The sequence below is a fragment of the Monodelphis domestica genome, chromosome 7 (assembly GCF_027887165.1).
Source record: "Monodelphis domestica isolate mMonDom1 chromosome 7, mMonDom1.pri, whole genome shotgun sequence".
Classification (NCBI taxonomy): domain Eukaryota; kingdom Metazoa; phylum Chordata; class Mammalia; order Didelphimorphia; family Didelphidae; genus Monodelphis; species Monodelphis domestica.
The window spans coordinates 238,219,423-238,241,395 of NC_077233.1; the positions used below are offsets into that span (position 1 = coordinate 238,219,423).

Sequence of the window (21,973 nt, forward strand, 5' to 3'; positions counted from 1 at the left end):
AGTGAAGAGTCATGACCCCTTACTACTAGTTGCATAGAAATTTGATGATAACATTAACTGAAATTTTATGCTGTCTATGATGTTTATCTTTATTACCCTCTAAAGGGGAAATAACTAAATATTTTTGCCACGAGTTATAAATACTCCCTGATGCTGAAATATGGTCCCTTGATAAGCCACACATCTTTGGTTTGAAAGAAAAAACAATGGATTAACTACTATACATTTTTCTGTGTTGAGCAAATTTTAAATTGTGTCTAGTGTTTATTTGTAAAGTAAGAAATAAAATAGGTTTGTTATAATTAACCAAAAAGAAACAAACAATGGAACCAGTACCACCTCTGGTTTCACAAATGAAGCGATACTTAATGGGTTTATCTCCTTTAATTGGGGTCCCTGCACACTGCAGTGGAATAAAAATAAATTCTTCTATTCCATTTGTCACAAAGTGAAGACTTCCTCTAATCTCAGACTTTCCACAAATCTCCATGTACTAAACTGGGCGCCAGTGACATAAGAAGCTCAGTTTGATAATTTTTGGCCATACTCTCGTACATCATTTGTGAAACTGAAGTTGGCTTTTCAAACGTGAGAAAGGTATGTAAATAGTGCTTTCCGATGCTCTTTGTGAAATTGATTCTTTTTTTTCTTTTTTTTTTTGTTTATAAAAGGAAATTTTATTTGAGAATGTCACAAGTACGTTGTCTGAACTCACCATCCCCTTTTCTATCCCCCCTTCTCTCCACTTTCCTCTCCCTCCCACCCTTTCCCTCATATTTGTTGCAGACCAGGATGAAAAAGCAACTGATCTCAGCAGGGAACAGAACGAAAAGACTATCCGAAGTACTCAGACGGCTCTCCGCAATTTCCGGGAGTTCCTCATCTCCAAATATCCTTCCGAAACGAGGGAAATTTATGTCATCCCTTGCAAGGAACTGGACGACTACCTTGCCTCCTTCTTTGTCGATGCCAGGCAGAAAGATGGCTCCGAGTACGAGCCCAACAGCTTGGCTAATTACCAGTGCGGGCTGGAGAGGTACCTCAAAGAACACCGGTACGGCTACAGCATCACGAGGGATAAGGAGTTCAAGCGGTCCCAGGAAGCCCTGAAGCAGAAGCAGATCGAGCTGCGGTGCAAGGGCAAAGGGAACAAGCCGCATAAGTCCATGAAGCTCACCTTCGCCGACGAGCTCATCCTACGCAAAAGGGGATTGCTGAGCCGCTACAACCCCGAAGGGCTGCTCAACCTCGTCTGGCTCAACAACACGAAAGCTTTTGGACATTGTACGGGCTTCCACGGATCCACGTTGAAGTGGGGCGATATCCGGCTCCGGGTGACCGAGACCGGCCTCGAGTATCTGGAGTGGATGGGCCAGGACACCGGTGACCTGAACACCAAAACCAAGAGAGGAGGAACCGATTCCAGAGTGTTCGCCACCCAGCACGCGCCCCAGACCTGCCCGGTGCAGGACTACAAAGAGTACGCCCAGCGGCGGCCCCCGGCCATGCGCTACGAGGACGCCCCCTTCTATCTGTCCATCAAGCCTGTGGTCAACCTGGCTGCGCTCCACTGGTACAACTGCCAGGCGCTGGGCAAGAATAAGCTGGCCAAGATGGTGAAAACGATGTGCGAGAAAGGCAACATCCCCGGCAGGAAGACCAACTTCAGCGTGTACCAGAGCTGCAGCACTCTCTCGGAAGCACAGAGCAACCAGCTGGTGCTGATCTGTAACAATTTAAGCCAGCAGGCTGCCCAGTCCATGGCTAGCCATTCCAGCAGCGGCAATTTCATAGTCTCTGCCTCGTACGATTCTTCCTCAGACACCACTTGACCGCTTCAGGGGCTTTCAGTGGGACCATTTTGAGAGTTCAGACTTGATTTTTTTGTGCCCAATAACACACATCAACTGTGATTTGTCCATGACTCCCCCTTCCCATCCCTTCGTCCCAAGTGTTAACTAAACTTTATAAAAATATAAATATATAATATATTTTTTTTCTTTTTACAAATAATTCAATAGAGATAGTTTAGTATTACTAACATAGTATTTATAGGTTAGGACAAAATGAAAACTACTTATGGGTGAGTTATTAAAACGGTAGATTTTACACATGCAAAGTATATTCAGACACCACAAGATAGAAATGGAATTCCATTTTTTGGGAAAATTTCCTACTGGAACTAGTGGGTCTCCCCACAAGGGCTGACGTCTCCATTCACTTAATCGATGATTTTCTTATCTTTTAAATTTATATCCTAACCAGGAGGAGACAACAGTGTCTCTTGAGTGTTTTTATTACACTTGTTTGTACTCAGTCACATCCAGAAAAGGAAAAGGTGTTCATATAAACTTGAAACAGCCCAAGTATTTTCATCCTTTTCTTTCTTTTTAGTCTATTCAGAATTTTGACTCCTATGCCCTATAGGAAAATCCAGTATTTTTTAACTAGCACCTCTTCTTTTTCTGTGATAAAGAGATTTATTTTGGAATACTTAGTATTGCTTTCAACAATATGCAAAGATGTCATGACAAAAAGACTGTTAATACAACTAATTTTTACTGTTGTAAAGTGAGTGTTTTTTTGTTTTTTCCAGTGGCAGGTCTTTCTGACCTGTGAGAAAGTGGCATCAATTGCCCTAGAATTAGCTTTTTTTCTAGGTAACAAAACTATCGAGACTCAGAAAATTCTCCATAAATAATCACAATGTGTGCAGATCACAATGGAGGGTGGTCGAAGGGGAAGGGTTCTGTTTAAAGTCTAGAACGACTAACATGGGCAATAAGATATCCTCTTGCAAGTCAAAATCCTCAACAGCTCCCCACAACCACTACCCAGTTATGCTCGGCAATGGTTGCTTTGATTTTTGGACCCCTTTACCTGACCACCTTGTTGAAATAGAAGGATGACTGACAGCTAAAATTTTACAGGTTGTATCATTTTTTATTAACAGACTTATTTGAATTTAAAGCAGCTTCTTAAATAAATTTCTTCCATCTTAAATGTGAGAGCATTCTTTATCGAGAGTAGCTTGTGAATGTAGAAGGACAAATTCCAACTGAACAAGAACATAAACTGTTCCTTCTTAGCTTTCCAAGGATTACACATTTTGACTTTTGAAATCTGTGATTAGACCAAATCAGAGTATTTGAGATACTTTAAAGTCAAATAAACATAGGGAAATCCCAACCCAGAGTAGCATTTAAAAAAAATGAGAAACCAAAAATACGGAGCCATTTTTCTCAGTATGACACTGTAGCTTAGAGATGTAGCAACATTTTAGATCCAAAGCTAGCTTGCCTTGACAGCTGTCCTAGGCATTTCCCTAGTGGGGGGATGTTTCTTCTTCACGGCAGCCTTATAACTGACATCAGTTATATAGAGCTTATCGGTATTTTCTGTATGCATTTAGTGTAATTCCAGGGACAAGTGTCCTTCTTGGTGTTGCTTTCCTTTATGTTACTAAGCCAGAATTGATCACAGGAATTAAGGACTCTTGTGGCAGGTGCCCCTTTTTGTTTTCCTTTAGAGCTATAACTCATAGACATGCCTTATGTGGGATCATGCCCTTCCTGGCAAGCAGATAGAATGGCAAGTCTGGCATTGGCATTGGGGGTGCAGACTCCCCCCCCCTTTTTTTTTGGAATGGCATTTTTAAGGAGGGTTGAAAAGAAGGGAAGAAGACTTTGAGGAGATCAGCTTTGGTTTTAAATACAGAACTCTGCCATATTGTACTGTATTATTCTGTGTATATATACCTTCCAGTGTTTGGGGACAGAGAATGGGATCAAACTCAGCAGAGACAGCAGAGTAGTTATATTAAACCTCTAAGGAAAGGCTGAGGATTAACAGTAATGACAGATAATTTTTAATGTTATCCCCAGCTTCCTCTTAGCCATGAGTATTTCTATCCATCCTGAACCACGGTTTCCCTCTTCTGATTATTTTCACCAAACTCTTCTGTTCTATTTTTCCTCAGTGTCATGCTTAAGGGCTTCCTTTTCCTTTTTTTTTAATTGCTTCTTTTTTATTTTTTTATTTAGAATATATTTCCATGGTTACATGATTCATGACTCTACACCCCACCCCCCAATCCCTCCCCACTCCTGGAACTGACAAGCAGTTACTCCACTGAGTTATACACGTATCATTGTTCAAAACCTATCTCCATATTATTCATATTTGCAATAGAGTGGTTTTTATAACACCCAAACTCCAATAATATTCCCATGGAACCACATGATCAATCATATATTTTTCTTCTGCTTTTCTGCTCCCACAGTTCTTTCTCTGGATGTGGATAGATTCTTTCTCATAAGTTCCTCTGAATTGTTCTGGGTAATTGCATTGCTGCTAGTAGAAAAGTCTATTCCATTAGATTGTGCCACAGTGTATCAGTCTTTGTGTACAATCAATGTTCTCCTGGTTCTGCTCCTTTCACTCTGCATCAGTTCCTGGAGGTTGTTCCAGTTCACATGGAATTCCTCCAGTTCATTATTCCTTTCAGCACAATAATATTCCATCACCATCAGATACAACAATTTGTTCAGCCATTCCCCAATCAAGGGACACCCCCTCATTTTCTAATTTTTTGCCACCACAAAGAGAGCAGCTATGGCTATTTTGTGCACATATTTTTCCTTATTGTCTCTTTGGTATATGAACCCAGAAGTGCTATGGCTGGATCAAAAGGCAGGCATTCTTTTAAAGCCCTTTGCAATTCCAAATTGCCTTCCAGAATGGTTAGACCAATTTACAACTCCACCAGCAATGCATTAGTGTCCCAATTTTGCCACATCCCCTCCATTATTTATTATTTTCCTTTGCTGCCATATTGGCCAGTCTGCTGGGTGTGAGGTGATACCTCAGAGTTGTTTTTATTTGTATTTCTCTAATCAAGAGGGATTTAGAACACTTTTTCATGTGCTTATTGATAGCTTTGATTTCCTCATGTGAAAACTGCCTGTTCATGTCCCTTGATCATTTGTCAACTGGGGAATGGCTTGATTTTTTGTAAATTTTCCTTTTCCTTTAGAATGTTCCATAGGTGCCTTTTGTTTTTATTTCACGATCATTTGTGGATATCTCCCTCCAAGACCCACTCCTCATCCCTGGAAAATGAACCATTTCTCATAATAAAAAAAATTATACAAAAAAACTGATTAAGTGATCATATCTGAAAATTTATGCAACATTCTACACTCAGAGTCCCCTACATATTTGCCCAGAGCAAGAAGATATATTTCTTTGTGTATTTTCCAGAAACATTGTTGGCTTTTTTACTTATTCAAAGTTCAACTTCCTTTTAGTGATCTTTTTATTTACATTGTTGCAATCATTGTGTATATTGTTCTTGTCCTGCTTATTTCATTCTGCATTAGTTCATACAAATCTTCTCATTGTTCTCCTAATTCCTAATATTTGTCATTTCTTACTACACAATAATATTTCTCTGCATTCATAAATTACAATTTGTTCAAGGCTGACCCATTATAATGGGTTACTTTTCAAATAAAAGGAAATTCTTCTATGAAAGCACTTAAAAACTCATAATTGTGGATTTATATGCATGTTCACAGCGTTGATTTGGCATTAACATCCTATGTGGGTTCATGTTGTGGTTTTTGTGGCATGTTATGTTTGTCCTGATAAATAAATAAATCTTGCAGATGACAAGCAAACCCAAATGATTGCAAGAAAAGTTCTATTTATGATGTTTATTGACATGGTGGATGAACCAAACAAAAACATTCCATCCTGGTTAATTGTGATATTATAAATTTATTCAGTTGCATCAAAACTTCCATTTAAAGCATCACTTTTTTAATGTAAGAGGAATATGAAGACTCCTTCAAAACATATTAATGAAACCACTCTAAATAGGAACACTGCTATCTTGAATAAAAAGTTTCCTTTTTTAGTAAAGGAGTTGGAAAGAACACAGTTTAATTTTAAGTTGTTCAGGCTGGAGTAGGGTTCTTATTTCCTATTACCTTGAGGTTTCTAGCCTAAATAATACTGTGGAAGAGAATCTTTATATTGCTGAAATTTATATTTCTGAAAGATACAGTTCAGAATAGTTGTAATTTAAATCATTTTTAAAAAACTCTGTTTGTTCCAAAACAGAGATATGGTCAACAACCATATACACTTTAGCCAACTAAGTCAGATTCATCATATAAGAGGTTTTTTGGGGTGGTATATTTGCCACTCACTCTACCGTCCAACTTTCTTAAAGCCGATTTAAAGAAGATTCACATCAAACCAAATACTTTTTTATCCTCTCTGTTCTAAAAAAAAGGTAGTATAAGAGACTGGCATGTGTTCCCTCCAGAAGGGAATTCCTCCACTGATATCTTCCCTGATCTTTTATTTCGAAGGTTATTCCCCCCATAATGAAACAGGCTTTCTGTAATAGCATGAGATATGGTGATCACAACTAAATTACAACAGACAATCCCATAATACAAACAATGCCCCCCAAAGCTGCATGTTTGTAAATTTCACGTTCTTGGTTCAAATAGTAAAGAATTGTACTGTGTCCACTCACATGAGTGTTATTTCTACATTGGCACAAACAGAGGGACCTGCTTTTATTTGACAATATCACATTCTGTATACACATCTGCAAGTACTGGAATGTAATATCCATATGTTTAATTCATATACTTTCATCTTATGTTTATTTGAAGGACTTCATGTTGAAAGACTTGAGCACATGGATTCCAGCGTGTAGATTTTAGGAAAACCATAACATTTGGGAATGAGAGAAAGGATGTTTTATGGTCTGTGTATGTCCTGAGAAATCTCCAACTATATAATTTGGTCCTTTGACTCCCTATTTAGGCTTCAGATTGTATTTCTCATGCTAACTCATGATATGACTTTGAAAACAATTTAATTTGACAAAGCACACTAAATTAATGTTGAATATTTTGGGGACTCAAATTTTTCTTCATGCAAATAACCAAGGTCTAAGAACTATTGGAAATGGATTGTTATTTTGACATTGAAGGGGTTTCCTAGCATTTAAAATTGTTTAAAAATGGAATAGATCACCTCCCAAGTAGAGGCTAGATGATCAGGGAAATTCTAAAATGGATTCCTTACTAACTGGACTTTTAAGATCTCTTCCAACACTTAAGATTTTCTCTGATTCTATAAAATATAGAACAGCCTTTGGTAATCACATTAAAAGGCACAGGATACAGTGGTTTATCTAAAATACTGATAATTTATGTATTGTTATGAATGAACTGTATTCTATATTGTTGCCTTAATGAGATGTATAAAATCATATCTGGGATAGACTCACAAAAATAGCATTTGTGACTATAAAATAGTTAAGATTTGTGTTACCTTTCTTTGACTATTTTTTAATGGGCCCTTTTTATATAGATTTATTTTTATATTTTTCTCCACTATTTTGATTAACATATGGAGAATTCTCTGAAGGAGTATCCATGTGAAAAATTACATTTGACATCACAACAAGGTCCTGCTTCAGGCATCCGTATTTACCTTCCTTTAACATGAAGAAAGGTGATGATTTTTCCTCCCATACGCCAGGTATCCAAATAATTCTTGAAGTAAAGTACTATTCCATTACTGTGTGTGTTGACGGTGTGCTTACTCTACTCATTACCAAATGATGTCAGTGTCAAGTTGAATTCACATTCAGCTGTTACTTCCCCCCAGGTCAAAGTTGTTCAAAAGACCAATAGTGAAGGATGATTGAGATGTTGTGGGAAAGCATTTAAGCCCATTACCCCACACACAACTAGTGTTTCAGATGCCAGAAAATTAAAGAAAAGTAATCTTCTCTTTATAATATCTTTCCTGTGGGGCTGAGTTTGGCAGAGAAACAGTGGTACATCCAACTTTCGGTGAGAAATTCTATTTTTTTCAGCATCCTCTGGCACAAAAATAAATCTCATTTAATGCTGCATTATCCATTTTCCCATGGAAAAGGGGCATCCTTTACCATACTTTACCCATTCATTCCTGCCAGTTTCTTGATAATGAGGAATGACAAAGCTTCCAGTTTTGCAATGATTCAGTTGTGTGAGCCAGAAGTATCCTAATTCCAATGCTTGTGAATTATATTAGACCTATTTAGAGGAGATTACCATTTGGGGCTAGTTTTCTTGATATTACTGTGTAGTCTACTTAAGAGAAGTCTGATGAAATTGTAGCAAAGATCAGGTCAGTTATATTTTCAGGAAATTAAGTGTTAGCCAAAATTCTGATAAACTATTCTGACATAGACTGTAATATTACTTAGCCTATAGATGTAGTGCAATGAAATTACTTATTGAGATGAAGTTTTTTTCCCCCTTCATTTTTTTTAATCAGGAGAGGGTTCAAATATGTTTTTGTTGACCCAGCTTTACTCAATGGCATTTTGTCTGCAATATATATCTTCTCTCTTCTTTTTTTAAAACCCTTTCTTTCTGTCATAGTAACAATTCCAAGACAGAAGGCATTTTTTTAAGGGGGAGAGGGTTACACCATTAAAAGTGTCTGAGGTCACATTTGAACCCAAGTCCAGGCTTGACTCTATATCTACTGATCTGCCCCCAATATATATCTTCGTAAATAATTTCTACAGTCAATGAGACATTAAGTGATTTGTCTTTGGTCACATGGCTGTTAAGTATCAGAGGCATCAAAGACAAGAATATTAACTCGCATGTATATTTATATGCTTTAAGGCTTTTGTAAAACTCTTTATCTCATTTCATCTGCACACCATCCCCAGAGGGTAGGCACTCTTCTAATCCCCATTTTACAGATGAAGAAACTAAGGCATACAAATCAAGTATTTTGCCCAGTGTCAGAGCTGGTAAGTGTCTGAGATCTCATTCAAATTCAGGTCTTCCTAATGCCAGACCCAGGATCTATTCATTGTGCCACTTTTAGCTGCCTCTCCTCTCTCTCCCATGCTGCTTCTCCAAGATCAAGTTACAAAATCAAATTAAATCAGCAAAATCTTCATTGAACATTGTTCGACTCAGTGAGGTATTCAAAGAAGAAAGACTAAGACTGCCCTGCCCTCAAAGAGTTACTATAGTTCGTTTATATTTGAGAGAATAATGTAAAACAGCATATGCCAAAACAAAATGTTTTATCTAATTTGACATTGTTTATGCACATTAACTCATTAAAAATGCATTGTATAAATTGTTCATTTGCAGAAGACACTATGATACCACTGCCTAAGCCAGGAGTTTGGCCTCCTTTTACTCTTCTTCCAATGAATAAGTCACACACATAATAAGCAAACTAGGAAATACATAATTAGACTACTTGCTGGGGGGGGGGGGGGAGAGGATCTTATTATTTCTCTAATATCTAGAAATTGTACCACCGCCTTCTCTTTTATGTGTGTATATCCATCACACCCTTACAATATACAAATATTGCTATTCTTTCCTGAAAGTGGATTGCTAGGAGATCAGTGGACCAGGCAAGAGAGAACAGTCAAATTTCTAATGTCACCATTAGAAAGAGGTCACCAAAATAGTAAAATTAGAAACATTTTTTTAGCTCTAGCTTTCAGTCTTAGGAATAACTCTAAGACAAAAGGGCAAGAGCTAGACAAATGGGGTTAAGTGACTTGCCCAGGGTGATACAGCTAGGAAGTGAACCCAAAGGCTCCCAACTCCAGTCCTGGTGCTCTATCTACTGAGCTAATGAGGACTGCCCACTACCTCCTGTTTTGGGGGGAAGCGTTCTTTAAATTGATGTAGAGACTAGATAATTAATGCCTTAATTCCAGATCTGACACCTTCAGATGATTTGTCTAGTTTGTTAGCAAACCAAAGTTGCTGTAATTTTATACTCCAGTAATGGAGAAGCTTTTGAAAGAAATGAAAGAACTTAACATGGGAATAAAAGAAGCTGGGGAAGGAGAAAGGGAGGTACCACTATCAGAAATCATGATGGTACTTTCCAAGTCCTTGGGACAGATACATTAGTTTACCAATTAGTAGACCAAACTGCCCCCTCACTCACTTTTTTGAGCCAGTGCTTCCATGTTTTGTTTGAAGCAATGTAACCAGAAAGATCATGGAGTAAATATCGACCTAGAACTGCAAGGGACCTTAGAGACCAACTAGACCATGTCCTTCCTATCACAGATGAAGAAACAGAGGTCAAGAAGTTAGATGACCAGCCCAAGGTCTCATAGATGACCAGATAAGATTCAAACCTCTCACTCCAAATCTAGTACTGTTTTTACCATACCATACTGCTTCTCTGGAGGAAAGGAGATTTTGTGGTACCCAGGCACTTTTTAAGGAGGACTTAACTTATGTACACATGCAAATACTCCTCTGTGTATCACTATCTTTGCATAGAAATAGCCCTATAGAGCATCCCAAAAGTCTCAGGGCAGCTTTAACTTCTTAAAACTTCTCTAAGACTGTTGGGACACCTTGTATATATATTTTTGATTTGTTGTTTGTTTTTTCTTTACTCTCAAGTGAGCCTAAAATTCAATTTCAATGAATTAACTAAAACTTAAGTCTAAGATTCTTGTGTTGGATGAGAATTTTTGCTTAATGCTTTTCCTGAAGGAGACCTAAATTCCCTTTAAAAACAATTAACAACCAAACAAAACCAGATGCTTATTTATTTCTTGCAAATTCGCCTCAACTGTTAAACGTTTCATTTTGTCCCTGATTGAAAAAGATGACCTTCCTTACAAAAGAGGAACTTTGTAGTCATGACTGATTCCATGTGAGGGGGGGTGAGGTCTGGTTGGCCACCATCTTGGCCCTCAAACTTTCTTCTTAAGGGTACTCTCTCTTGCTTTGTTCCTGTGTAGGTCTTTGAAGGATGAGATCTGATCTCTCTGGTTAAAAAAAAAAAGAAAGAAAATTTGTCTTATTCTTTGTCAGATGAAATGCAAATAATTTCTAGTGTGTAGAGAAGGGTTACTTCTCATACTCCTCGCATGTTGATATTGTTCCCTAGCCAGGTGAATATGAATAATAAATATCAGGTTTCATGGGCTGCTTGATTTCGATCTCATAATGTTTCATGACAAAAATTCCAAGACAATTTGCCAAAAGGCCCCATAATATCTCACCTTTGCAAAGAGAGAACCTAACCAGGGTGTGTTGTTACCTTTGACATAGGATGTTATTTTTTAAATTTATGTTTAATTTTAGCTTCAAATTCTCTCTCCACCCATTGAGAAGGCAAGAAATAAAATGCCCATTATACACATGAAGTTACATCTAACATTTCTACATTAGCCATGTGGTAAAGGAAAAAGCAAGAAAGATACAGTGAAAAGTGAGAATTAAAAAAAATTAATAACTGCTATCCATAAAGAAAAGAAGGGAAAATGCTTTCTTTAGGCTTCCTGCTCAAGTGCAGAGGAAAAAACAACTCCATTCAGCACATTTTTCTAACTTAATTTTAAAATGTTTTTGTTGGGTTAAGGAACAATTGAGAAAATTTAGAAATGCAAACTGAGTCTTTTGACATATTCCCAGTTTAAAAGTTCTACAAACATGTTTGTTTTCTCATTAATTAAAAACTTTTTCTAAATTTAGTTCATCTTTTTTTAAAAAAAACCTAAATCAATTTAGGAAGGTTCTATCAGCCAGTTTACAGATGGAAGTGTTTCTGCAGATAGACTTTAACATTGGCCAGTGCTCGCTCTTTTAAGGATCTTGGATCCTTCTCTTGGAGTTGGATGAACACATAACTGCACGTTATCTGAATGCTATCCTGTGTCCCATTTATAACAACCATCTTACCATTGATGTTTATGGAAAATACACTTTTTATCAAGCTCTCAGATTTGAGTAGAGTGGAGCAGAGCTAGAGGGAAGACTGGTCCTGTGATTTTATTGGCACGGAAAGCTCCTGTTAGACATTTCTTCTAACATACAGGTCAAGACCTTCTCCGCCATTTATAATCTCCGAGAGTTGCCTACAGCATTGAGAGGGCAAGTGACCTAATCCAAACATGAAATCCCAGGTAACTGTATAAATCCCGGTAATGGCTGATGAAATTAAAAGTAGCTTTTTCATTAGCTTGAGAGCCTACTCCTGAAAACATCGACTTCAGAAATTAATTTGGTATTCCCAGTATTCAGTTATGAGCTATGTTTTAGGTCATTAAAATGGTCTACAGTGACCTTTATTATATGGTGACAGTTTTGTATGCATTTTCTTTTCATCATACTTGGAGTCTGAGGTAATTTTCTGAAGTCTTTTCAAGCCCTATTTCCATAATTGAAAAATTGTGAAGCTGAATCAACAGAGAGAGAGAATATAAACTAACCTATAATAAAGGGATTTTTCTTTTTATAAGTCTTATCTTCACAACTTGTAACCAAGCTTAAATACAAGAATTTACTTCATTTTCCATCTTACATGACAACATTTTGCCAATTCATGGTTGAGGCATGATTATCAATTTATTTCTTTTTTGTTGTTTTTTTTTGTTTTGTTTTTTGGTGTTAAAAAACCTTTAACTGGCCCAATTGTTCTGTATCAGGCTTTTCATGTTCTTTGTTTCTCTTTGGAATCAAATTATATTTCACACTACTCTTTCATTTAACTTTGAATTTTATTGATCAATTAATTTTTAATTTTTACTTTTTGGTCCAAAAAAACCTGTAAATGGCCCAGTTGTTCTGTACCAAGCTTTTCGTGTTCTTTGTTTTTTCCTTGGAATCAAAAATCATATTTTTTCACTACTCTTTCATTTTAATTTGAGTTTTAAAAGGCAATTAGCCTAGTTTATATTAGGTCATTTGTAAATAGAGCAAGAGAATCACCAGCACAGTTAAATCTTAATCATTTGCATGTTTTATTTTCTTTTGTTTTTATTCTTCTTTACTTTCTTGAAATCTTAGATTTTGCAAATTAGGTTCCTTCCTGTGGTTCCTCTAGGAAATTTAAATTTGGAGGAGGGACAGTCACACATCCACATCAGCATTTCTAGGTAACAATCTGTACTGGATAAAATTACAGAAAAGTTGCCAATATTCAATATCTCAGTGACACACCAAGATTGACTTTATTTTTTAAAAATTATTTAGCTCTTCCTTTATGGTGAAGATTAAATTGTAATCTCCTGATTGTAACAGTTATTGTTACAATCAAGAGATAGCTAAATCCAATCTTCACACCTTCTATCTTTGAATTGATTCTAAATATCCATTCCAATGCGGAAGAGCAGTAAGGGTCATTGCCTTAAGTGACTTGCCCAAGATTCTGCAGCTGGGAAGTATCTGAGGCCAGATTTTGAAATGAGGTCCTCCTGATTCCAAGCCTGGCTCAATCCACCGAGCCACCCAGTTGCCCTCAAGATTAACTTTATCTTTTGTTTTGTTTTTTTAAATGGTACCACCCATATAATTAAAATCCAGCTTTTAAAATAGTACTTTAAAAAATTCATCTTAATAATCATATATATTTTGAATTATTGCCATAAACCATTGTAGTTTCTTTGCATTGTATAAAGTGGAGTGATGTCACTATTGACATTTTTTGTATGTGTCTAGGCACTCTTACATGTTTATGTTGGGTTTTGCTGCTATAACCACGGATTGTAGTTAAACTGGAAAACTGTGCCAATTAACGCTAGTGGGTATGATTTCCTAAACAGTGCATTTTGAGCCAATCTGTAGTGCCTTCTGCCGAAGGAAACACTGTGGTAACAGGAGGTGCCAAACTTTAAATATCCTGTTCCACAGAGATGAGCCCACATCAGGTGAAAGGATTTTGAACAATTTTCTTTCTTATCTTTTTCATTTTTTTCTCAATATCTTAAAGGGAAAAGACTGCAAAATCATAATAATAATAATAGCCAAATATTCTTCCAAACTCTAAAAAAAGGTTTTTCTTCTCAGTCTAGTTTTCTTAAAATTGGACACCTTGTACAAGGAAGTTGATCCAGTTCATAAAAGCAATGTATTGTTTCCTACACCTTGGTTGTTGAGATGGAATGATCTGGCAGAGTATCTTAAGATACATATGTTATTGTTAAATATTATTACTTTATTGTCATAATTTAAGGAGGTCTAGTGGATTTTGTTTTAGTTGGAAAATATTTATGATTTTAGTTAAAAGTCTTCTTGAAATATGGAAGCTCTCAAACATGAGAAGTTTTTATTCAGTAAAAAAACAGCATTTTTTCCCTCTATTCTATATAGGGTTGTTCCATTATGACTTGAGATTTTTGATGCCATCTCCTAGCATAATTCTTTTTAAGTAGTTTCAAGGAAACACTGAACTGGAGATGGGGCTGTTCATGTTTATCCATTTTAATTCTGCTATATTTGTATGTCAGTTGAAAATGGGACAGAATTCCAGTCACACATAAAGGATTGTTGTTATTTTTTTTAATCCTTATGTTCTGTCTTAGAATTGATACCAAGTATCAGTTTCAAGGCAGAAGAGCAGTAGTAGATACGTAGTTCCAGTTAAATGACTTGCCCAGGATCATAGAGCTAAGAAGTATCCAAGATCAGATTTGAACTGAGGACCTCCCATCTCCACACCATCCACTGAGATAACTAGTTGCCCCTACACAGAGGGTTTAAAAACTTTTTATATGATAATGAAAAAACACACTGTAGTCAAATCTGATTAGTAGGAAAAGATATTTAGATTGGAAGGAGCCTTTAAAAAAATAGACACCCAGAATTCACAAGAAGAATCTCCTTATGCTTTGTACACAAACATCTATAGCATTTTAGGGTCTGAAAAGTGCTTTATAAATATTTCATTTTATCCTCATAGCAATTCTTTGAGGTAGTTGTTATTATTATCCCCATTTTATAGGTGAGAAAACTGAGGCAAATAGGTGAAATGGCTTGTTCAAAGGTCACACAGATACTGATTGAGGCAGGATTTAAATTTAGATCTTACCAAACCCCAAATAGAGAACAATATCCACCACTGCCCAGGGGTTCAAAGGGGGTTGGAGGTACAGTTTCCCTTTAAGAAAATTCTGATATCAAGAAACCGATCATGGTTTTGATGTATTAGAGCCCTTCGTTGTGCCCCTTGCCAACTACTCGGCAGCATCCTATGCTATGTATGGAGATTTTGCTAGTGACATTGTTGATTTGGTTCCTAGTATATGAAAGCAAGTTCTAGCAAGACTCTTCCTTCTCCTCGCAGGATGGAGGGTGAGCCAAAACCTAATTATACCCTTTTTTTTTTCTCCCAAGGATACTGCCAACGTTTAACACTCAATGAGGCAGATAAAGCATCAAATAAAAGAATAAAAATTCTTTCGGTACTATTTCTGCAGGCAGCTATCTCCTGCCATTTGGCCTTAGTGTCAGATAAAAACTGAAGATTTATTTTTCCAAGTGGGAGTTTCACGCAAAATGTTTCCTCCAGAGATTCTTTGTCGTTCGAATTCCTTTGTTTTGTGGTCGACTAGATACCAGGTTTGTGGTCTAGGCTAGTCCTGCTAAGAAGAGAGTCTTCTTAATAGTGTGTTAGATTTACCCAGAAACCTGTTATTAGTATATTTCATGCCTCCTTCCCTGCTTTGATTTCTTGTAGATTTAAGCATGTCCCCACAGCCCTTTTAAGGCTCGGAAAAAATGTAAACAAGTTTCCTATCTATACATATGTATTGTGCATACATAAACACACATATATGTACAAATGTATGTAAATACACTCTGAAATTTATGTGTGTATACAAATATATACATGTATGTGCTATCTACACGCATAAACACCACTGGATACCATTTGTCCAGCCTTTGATTCCCTAAATTTAAAGAGCTAAACTTCTGTTTTTCATTGCTGAAGCTAGCCATAGATTTTCCAAATTAGCTCCACCATGAGCTCCTGTCATATTTCTCATGGATGCTAACCTGAAAATGTTTGTTAACTCGTAAGCACCTGAAGCCTAGTGGCAGGAAACATACTGCAACATTTCAAGTGTTACAAGATGCTATGTAGTATGACTATCATGTTTCATTTAACATGAGGGCTTTTAGGGGATTGGGGCAGTCCATCGTCAGTATGATTTCAAGGCTCCATTGTATTTCTTTATGGTCTTTCAGTCTTCAGAGTTTCGCCAGTAAAAGTCTAAGATGATATTAATTTAATTAAAAAATAAAAGGAATTATAATATATACAATTGATATAAAAATACTTTTTAATTTTTAATTTTGAAATTTTTGAAAGAGGAACCCATTAAATGTACAATAGGAACAGAGTCTCAACCTGTCATAGGTTAGGGAACTCCAACTGTCCATGTAGGTCAGTATTGTCTACAATTTGGAATATTCAAAATATGTCTAGATCAGTGGTGTCAAAATCTTGGCCCCCCAAAACGACAAAATATGGTCTGAACCAGATTAAAATGTAATTGGGGATAGGAGCAGCGAGGTAGCTTAGTCAGTCAGGTGATGGAGGGGCAGAAATGGGAGGTCCTGGGTTCAAATATGACCTCAGACACTTCTTAGATGCATGACCCTGGGCAAATCACTTAGCCCCCCCTGTCTAGCCCTTAACTCTCTTCTGCCTTGGAACCAAAACATAGTGTTGATTTTAAGACAGAAAGTAAGGGTTGTTTTGTTTTGTTTTGTTAGTGTAACTGGGAATTGTAAAAATAAATACCACACAGCATATGTAATATTAATTTGTTTTTTTCTCCCTGATTTGATCCGTGGCTTACAGGGATCTATTTCTATTTGAATTTGATACCCCTGGTCTAGAACACTAAGAGGGAAGTGTCTGGCCAAGGTACCCAGCCATGCATCAAAGGGAGGACTCAAACTTAGATTTGCCTGAGTTAGAGGCTGGCTCCATACACGAGACCACATTGCCTTTCTTCTAGCCACTTACTAATTATAATTTTCCATTAAATTAATATTAGTGAAAAAGGCATAGATCTTAAAAACATTTTGTTATTTTTCTATAAATTGGCATTTACCCATCTTCCTCTGGGAACTTTATTCTGCTATCTGGCCAAGGGCCAGGATGTTTTTTTTTAATGATTTAATGAAGTCAGGATGGGAGACACACACACACACACACACACACACACACACACACACACACACACATAGACACATACACACAGAGGCATTATGTTATATAGTGTGTTCCTGTTTCACTTCCATTTTTTAAAGAGTAATTTTTTGTGGGGAAATGCTGCTATGATTACTGTATGTAAAAGAAATAGGAGAACATTAGAACTAAAATGGAAGAGAAATGGAGAGCAAGAGGTTAAATATAATCAGAGATGTCATTGTATCACTTTTTCATTTATCTGTCAGTTGATTTTTTTTTGGATCATCTGACTAAAGGTTTTGGTGTTGATAAAAGAATATCATTGGATTCATCTTCATTTTACTGTTCACAGCCCTTTTACGTTAAAAATCTGTTCTTCACCTTTCAATTATTTAGCTCATTGTTTCCTTCCTCATGTCTGTGAGTTTGTATATGTGTATTTTAAATAAAAGTTCTGCTGCACAATTGTTTGATTTCAATGTATTTATATTGACTACTATTGTAGTGTGACTTTTTATTGTTTTTAGATATTTGTATTAGTACAGCCTTAAACTTCTAGAATTAAGGGCATCGTCAAAAAATAATCAGCTGATAAAGTCATTATTGTCTCTGTGATGAGTGCATGCATTATTCACAGTATTTTGTCTGTATTTAGTTATAATGACCAATCATTTATTTAATAAATAGCTTCCTGCAAAATTGGCTGAGTTTCGTAATCACATCAAGAAAACTGAAAAACAGTTCAATGGCCTTATGAAAGAGCACATTCTTAAATGGAAACCCTCAGAGCAAGTGAGTCTGTACTAATCGAAAGGTCATCAAAGGCATTTGGAAACCTTATTCTTTTGAGAGACCAGGACTGGAGTTCCAAAATAATTTTCATTACATTCTAATATCAAACAGAAAATAATTGTTTAAAATATGAAAATTCATTTTGGATTTTTGTATTATCCAAGATAAATGTATTTATGTTTTAAAAAGAGAGCTAAAAATATGATACTTTGTGTTATTTGCAAGTATATTCTCTGGTTTCTTCTAATTCAGTAAGTTAACATTTATTAAGAACTTAGTACTATTTGCAAGACTCTGGGTTGGGCAATTAGCATTGAAGGATGAAAAATGATAGCTCTTATTGTTAAGGATATGATAACCCTTATTGTCCCTTCTGTTAAGGAAATCATTATTTTGTTAGTCATTCAACATGTGTTAATTACTTACTTTGTCCCAGGAATTAAGTTGTTTTGGTTTTTTGGGTTTTTTTGAGGGGGAAGGAAAAAATAAAAATAAAATATTACACTTTATTATTATTTTTTAAACCTTTACCATCTGTCTTAGAACATAGCATATATTGGTTCTAGGGCAAGAGAGCAGTAAGGGCTAGGCAATGGGAGTTAAATGATTTACCCAGGGTCACATGGCTAGGACATGTGTGATACCAAATTTGAACCCAGGATCTCCCTTCTCTAGCCCCAGTTTCCTCCAATAATATACTTTATTAGTTTAAAAAGCTTAATTGAAAGTTCATTTTTCTAAGTATGAAAATTATAGTATACTTATATTTTATATCCATGATAATTTTGTCCCTAACTTTTTATCAATCTAATTCAAGAAATGATACTACCTAAATTAATGTCCAGACTTAATTTTACACCGAACTTCTAAGATGCTACTTTGTATAGCATGATAGCCCCCTGCTCTTTGTGAGTTATCTCTGACAGTGCAGGTGAAGTCTTAGGACTTTGAGACTCAAGAATGTTGAGTGACTTGCCCACATTGTCAGGTCATTGTCAAAGCCAACATTTGAATCCAAATTAGAGCTTCCTGACCCCACTCCCCAACACTCCTACAATTTTATAATGCCTATGAAAGCAGGTAGTATTGTTTTTTAAAATCAAATGCTTCTTATTCTTCAAAGAGCTATCAGAAACTAATTGCCTTAGACCTTCAAATTGTTTTATATTGAAAATATGCCAAATATTTTATTTGCCAGATTAAAAAATGGTCAATTTATTTACTTCTTATTGCCCATTTGTTCAATCCTGGCCAACTCTTCATGGACCATAGCATGCACCCTTCTATTAGACTCTACTATCTCCCAAAGTCTGTCCAAACTCATGTTTGGTTGATTCCATGACACTATCCAACCCATCCTCTGCCATTCCCTTCTTTTGCCTTCACCCTTCACCAACATCGAGGTCTTTCCCAGTGAGTCCTGTCTTCTCATTATTGGGCCAAGTATTTGAGTGTCAGCTTTAGTATATGGCCTTCCAATAAGTAGTATATATTATTCTTTAAGTATAGATTAATTGGATCTCCTTGCTGTCCAAGAGACTCTCCAAAGTCATTTCTAGGACCATAATTCAAGAATGTCAGCTCTGCAGCACTTAGCTTTCCTTATAGTCCAACTCTCATAGTCATAGACTACTACCAGAAATAAACATTGATTTGACTATCTGGACCTTTGTCAACAAGGTGATGTCTCTGCTTTTTCATATGTTATCCAGATTTGTCATAGCTTTCCTTCCAAGGAGCAAGTATCTTTTAATTTCATGGCTGCGGTCTCCATCGGTAGTGATCTTTGAGCCTAAGAATATAAAATCTGACATTGCTTCTATTTCTTCTCACACTATTTGCCAAGAAGTGATGGGACCAGTTGCCAAGATCTTAGATTTTTTTGATGTTTCATTTAAAGCCAGGTTTTATACTCTCCCTTTTCACTCTCTTCAAGAGGCTTCTTAATTCTTCATTTTGTGCCATCAGAGTGGTATCATCTGCCAGTCTGAGATTATCAATATTTCTCCCATCAACCTTAATTCTAGCTTTTGATTCATTTAGCCTGGAATTTGTAATTTAAATGAATAAGGTGACAATTTACAGCCTTGTCATACTCCTTTCCCAATCCTAAACTAACCATTTATTCCATGTTCAGTTCTGTTAATTCTTGACTTGTTTACAGGTTCCTCAGGAGACAAGTAAGATGATCTGATACTTCCATCTCTCTGAGGATTTGCTACATATTGTTGTGATCCACAATGTCAAAGGCTTTTGTCAATGAAGAAGTAGACCTTTCTGGAACTCCCTTGCTTTCTCCAAATTCTAGCAAATGTTGGAAATTTGGCCTCTAGTTCCCTTCTCCCTCTTTAAAAACCAGCCTACGTTTCTGGTAATTTTCAGTTCACATATTGCTAATGCCTAGCTTGCAGAATTTTAAGGATAACCTTGCTGGTGTGTGAAATGAGCATAATTGTTCAGTAATTTGAATATTCCTTGACATTACCCTTATTTAGAATTGGGAAGTAAACTGGTCTTTTCCAATCAAGTGACCACTGTTGAATTGGCCACATTTACTAGTGTATGGAATGCAACACTTTAACAGCATCCTCTATTAGGACTTTAAATAGCTGAGCTGAAATTCCACCATCTCCGCTAGCCTTAGCTATGCTTGCTAAGGCCCCTTTGACTTCATTCTCCAGGATATATGTCTCTAGGTCAATAATCACACCATTGTGGTTACCAGTGATGTTAAGATCTTTATTGAATAGTTCTTCTGTATATTCTTTTTCCCCCTTTATTTTATTCCAGTGACAATTTTACATGTAGGTTTTCCAGGATTACATGATTCATGTTGTCTCCCTTCCCTTCTTCCCTCGCTCCTCCCAGAGGCAACAGGCAATTCCACTGGATTAAACATGTATTATCATTCAAAACCTGTTTCCATATTATTCATTTTTATAAAAGAGTAACCTTATAAGACCAAAACCCCAAATCCTATACCCAAATAAACAAGTAATAAATCATATATTTTCTTCTGCATTTCTACTCCAACCGTTCTTTCTCTAGATGTGGATAGCGTTCCCTTTCATCTTCTGTATATTCTTGCCACCTCTTCTTAATCTCTTCTAATTCTTCTAAGTGCCTGCCATTTTTGTCTTTTATCACACCTCTTTTTCTATGAAACTTTCTCCTGAGATCTGTTGAAGAGATCTTTCCCATTCTATTGTTTTCTTCTATTTCTTTGCATGGTTCATCTCTCCTTGTTATTCTGCATTCATTTGGGTATGCCTCTCTCTTTCTTCTTTCCCTTTCCCTTTCCTTCTTTCCTCAGCTATTTGTAAAGCTTAACCAGAGCACCATTTTGATTTCTTGCTATTTTTTTTCTAGGGGATACTTTTTGTTATTAACTCCTATATAATATGCCAAACCTCTGTCCAGAGTTCTTCAGGCATTCTGTGTATCAGTTCTAATCCTTTAAATCTATTCTTCACTTCAACTTTAGATGATACCTATATGGTCTGGTGGTTTTCTTGCTTTTTCATTTCCTCTGAATTTTGCAATAAAAATCTCAGGATCTGAGCCACAGACAGCTCTAGATCTTATTGGAATCGACTCTATAAAGCTTCTCCAACTTTGACTGCAAAGCATGTACTCAATCTCATTTTGATATTGACCACCTGGTGATGTCCCTACATGGAGAGTTGCATTTTAGGGTTTTGACCACGAGTTCCCTTGACAAAACTCTCTTGGTCCCTGCCCTGCTTCATTTTGTACTTCAACGCCAAACTTGCCTATTATTCCAATTATCTTTTGATAGTAAGAACACCTACTTTCCAGGGTTGTTATGAGGATCAAAAGAGACCTTTGTAAAGCAGTTAGCACAGTGCCTGAAACATAATAGGCACTTAATAAATGCTTATTTTCTTTCATCTTTTTATTACAGTGTCACCTACCCTGCAGTTCAGGAAAGGAAAAGAAAGACCATAAACATTTATAAAGTACCTACTATGTGCTAAGCTATGTACAGATATTAGTTCATTTGATCGTTTTAGCAAGCTTGGGACATAGATATTTTACAGTTGAGGAAACTGAGGCAGATAGGCATGCAACTAGTATCTGAGGCTAGATATAGGTTCAGAACAGTTAAATGATTGCCTAAGGCATATCTGTGAAATTATATGCT

At 36.4% G+C, this 21,973-nt stretch overlaps 1 protein-coding gene across 3 annotated transcripts in view; it reads left to right on the top strand.

Annotated features, from left to right (window-relative positions):
• The window catches only part of KIAA1958 (KIAA1958 ortholog), a 238,271-nt gene that overhangs the window by 183,409 nt on the left and 32,889 nt on the right, over positions 1-21,973 (top strand). The window contains exon 5 of one of the 3 annotated variants that reach the window (XM_016423849.2): positions 787-17,715. The exons of the other annotated variants lie outside the window; for them this stretch is intronic. Coding sequence (XP_016279335.1) covers positions 787-1,832 — 1,046 coding nt within the window. The 3' untranslated portion in view covers positions 1,833-17,715. Of the gene's footprint in view, positions 1-786; positions 17,716-21,973 lie in introns of those variants that run through there. 3 annotated transcript variants of the gene reach the window in all.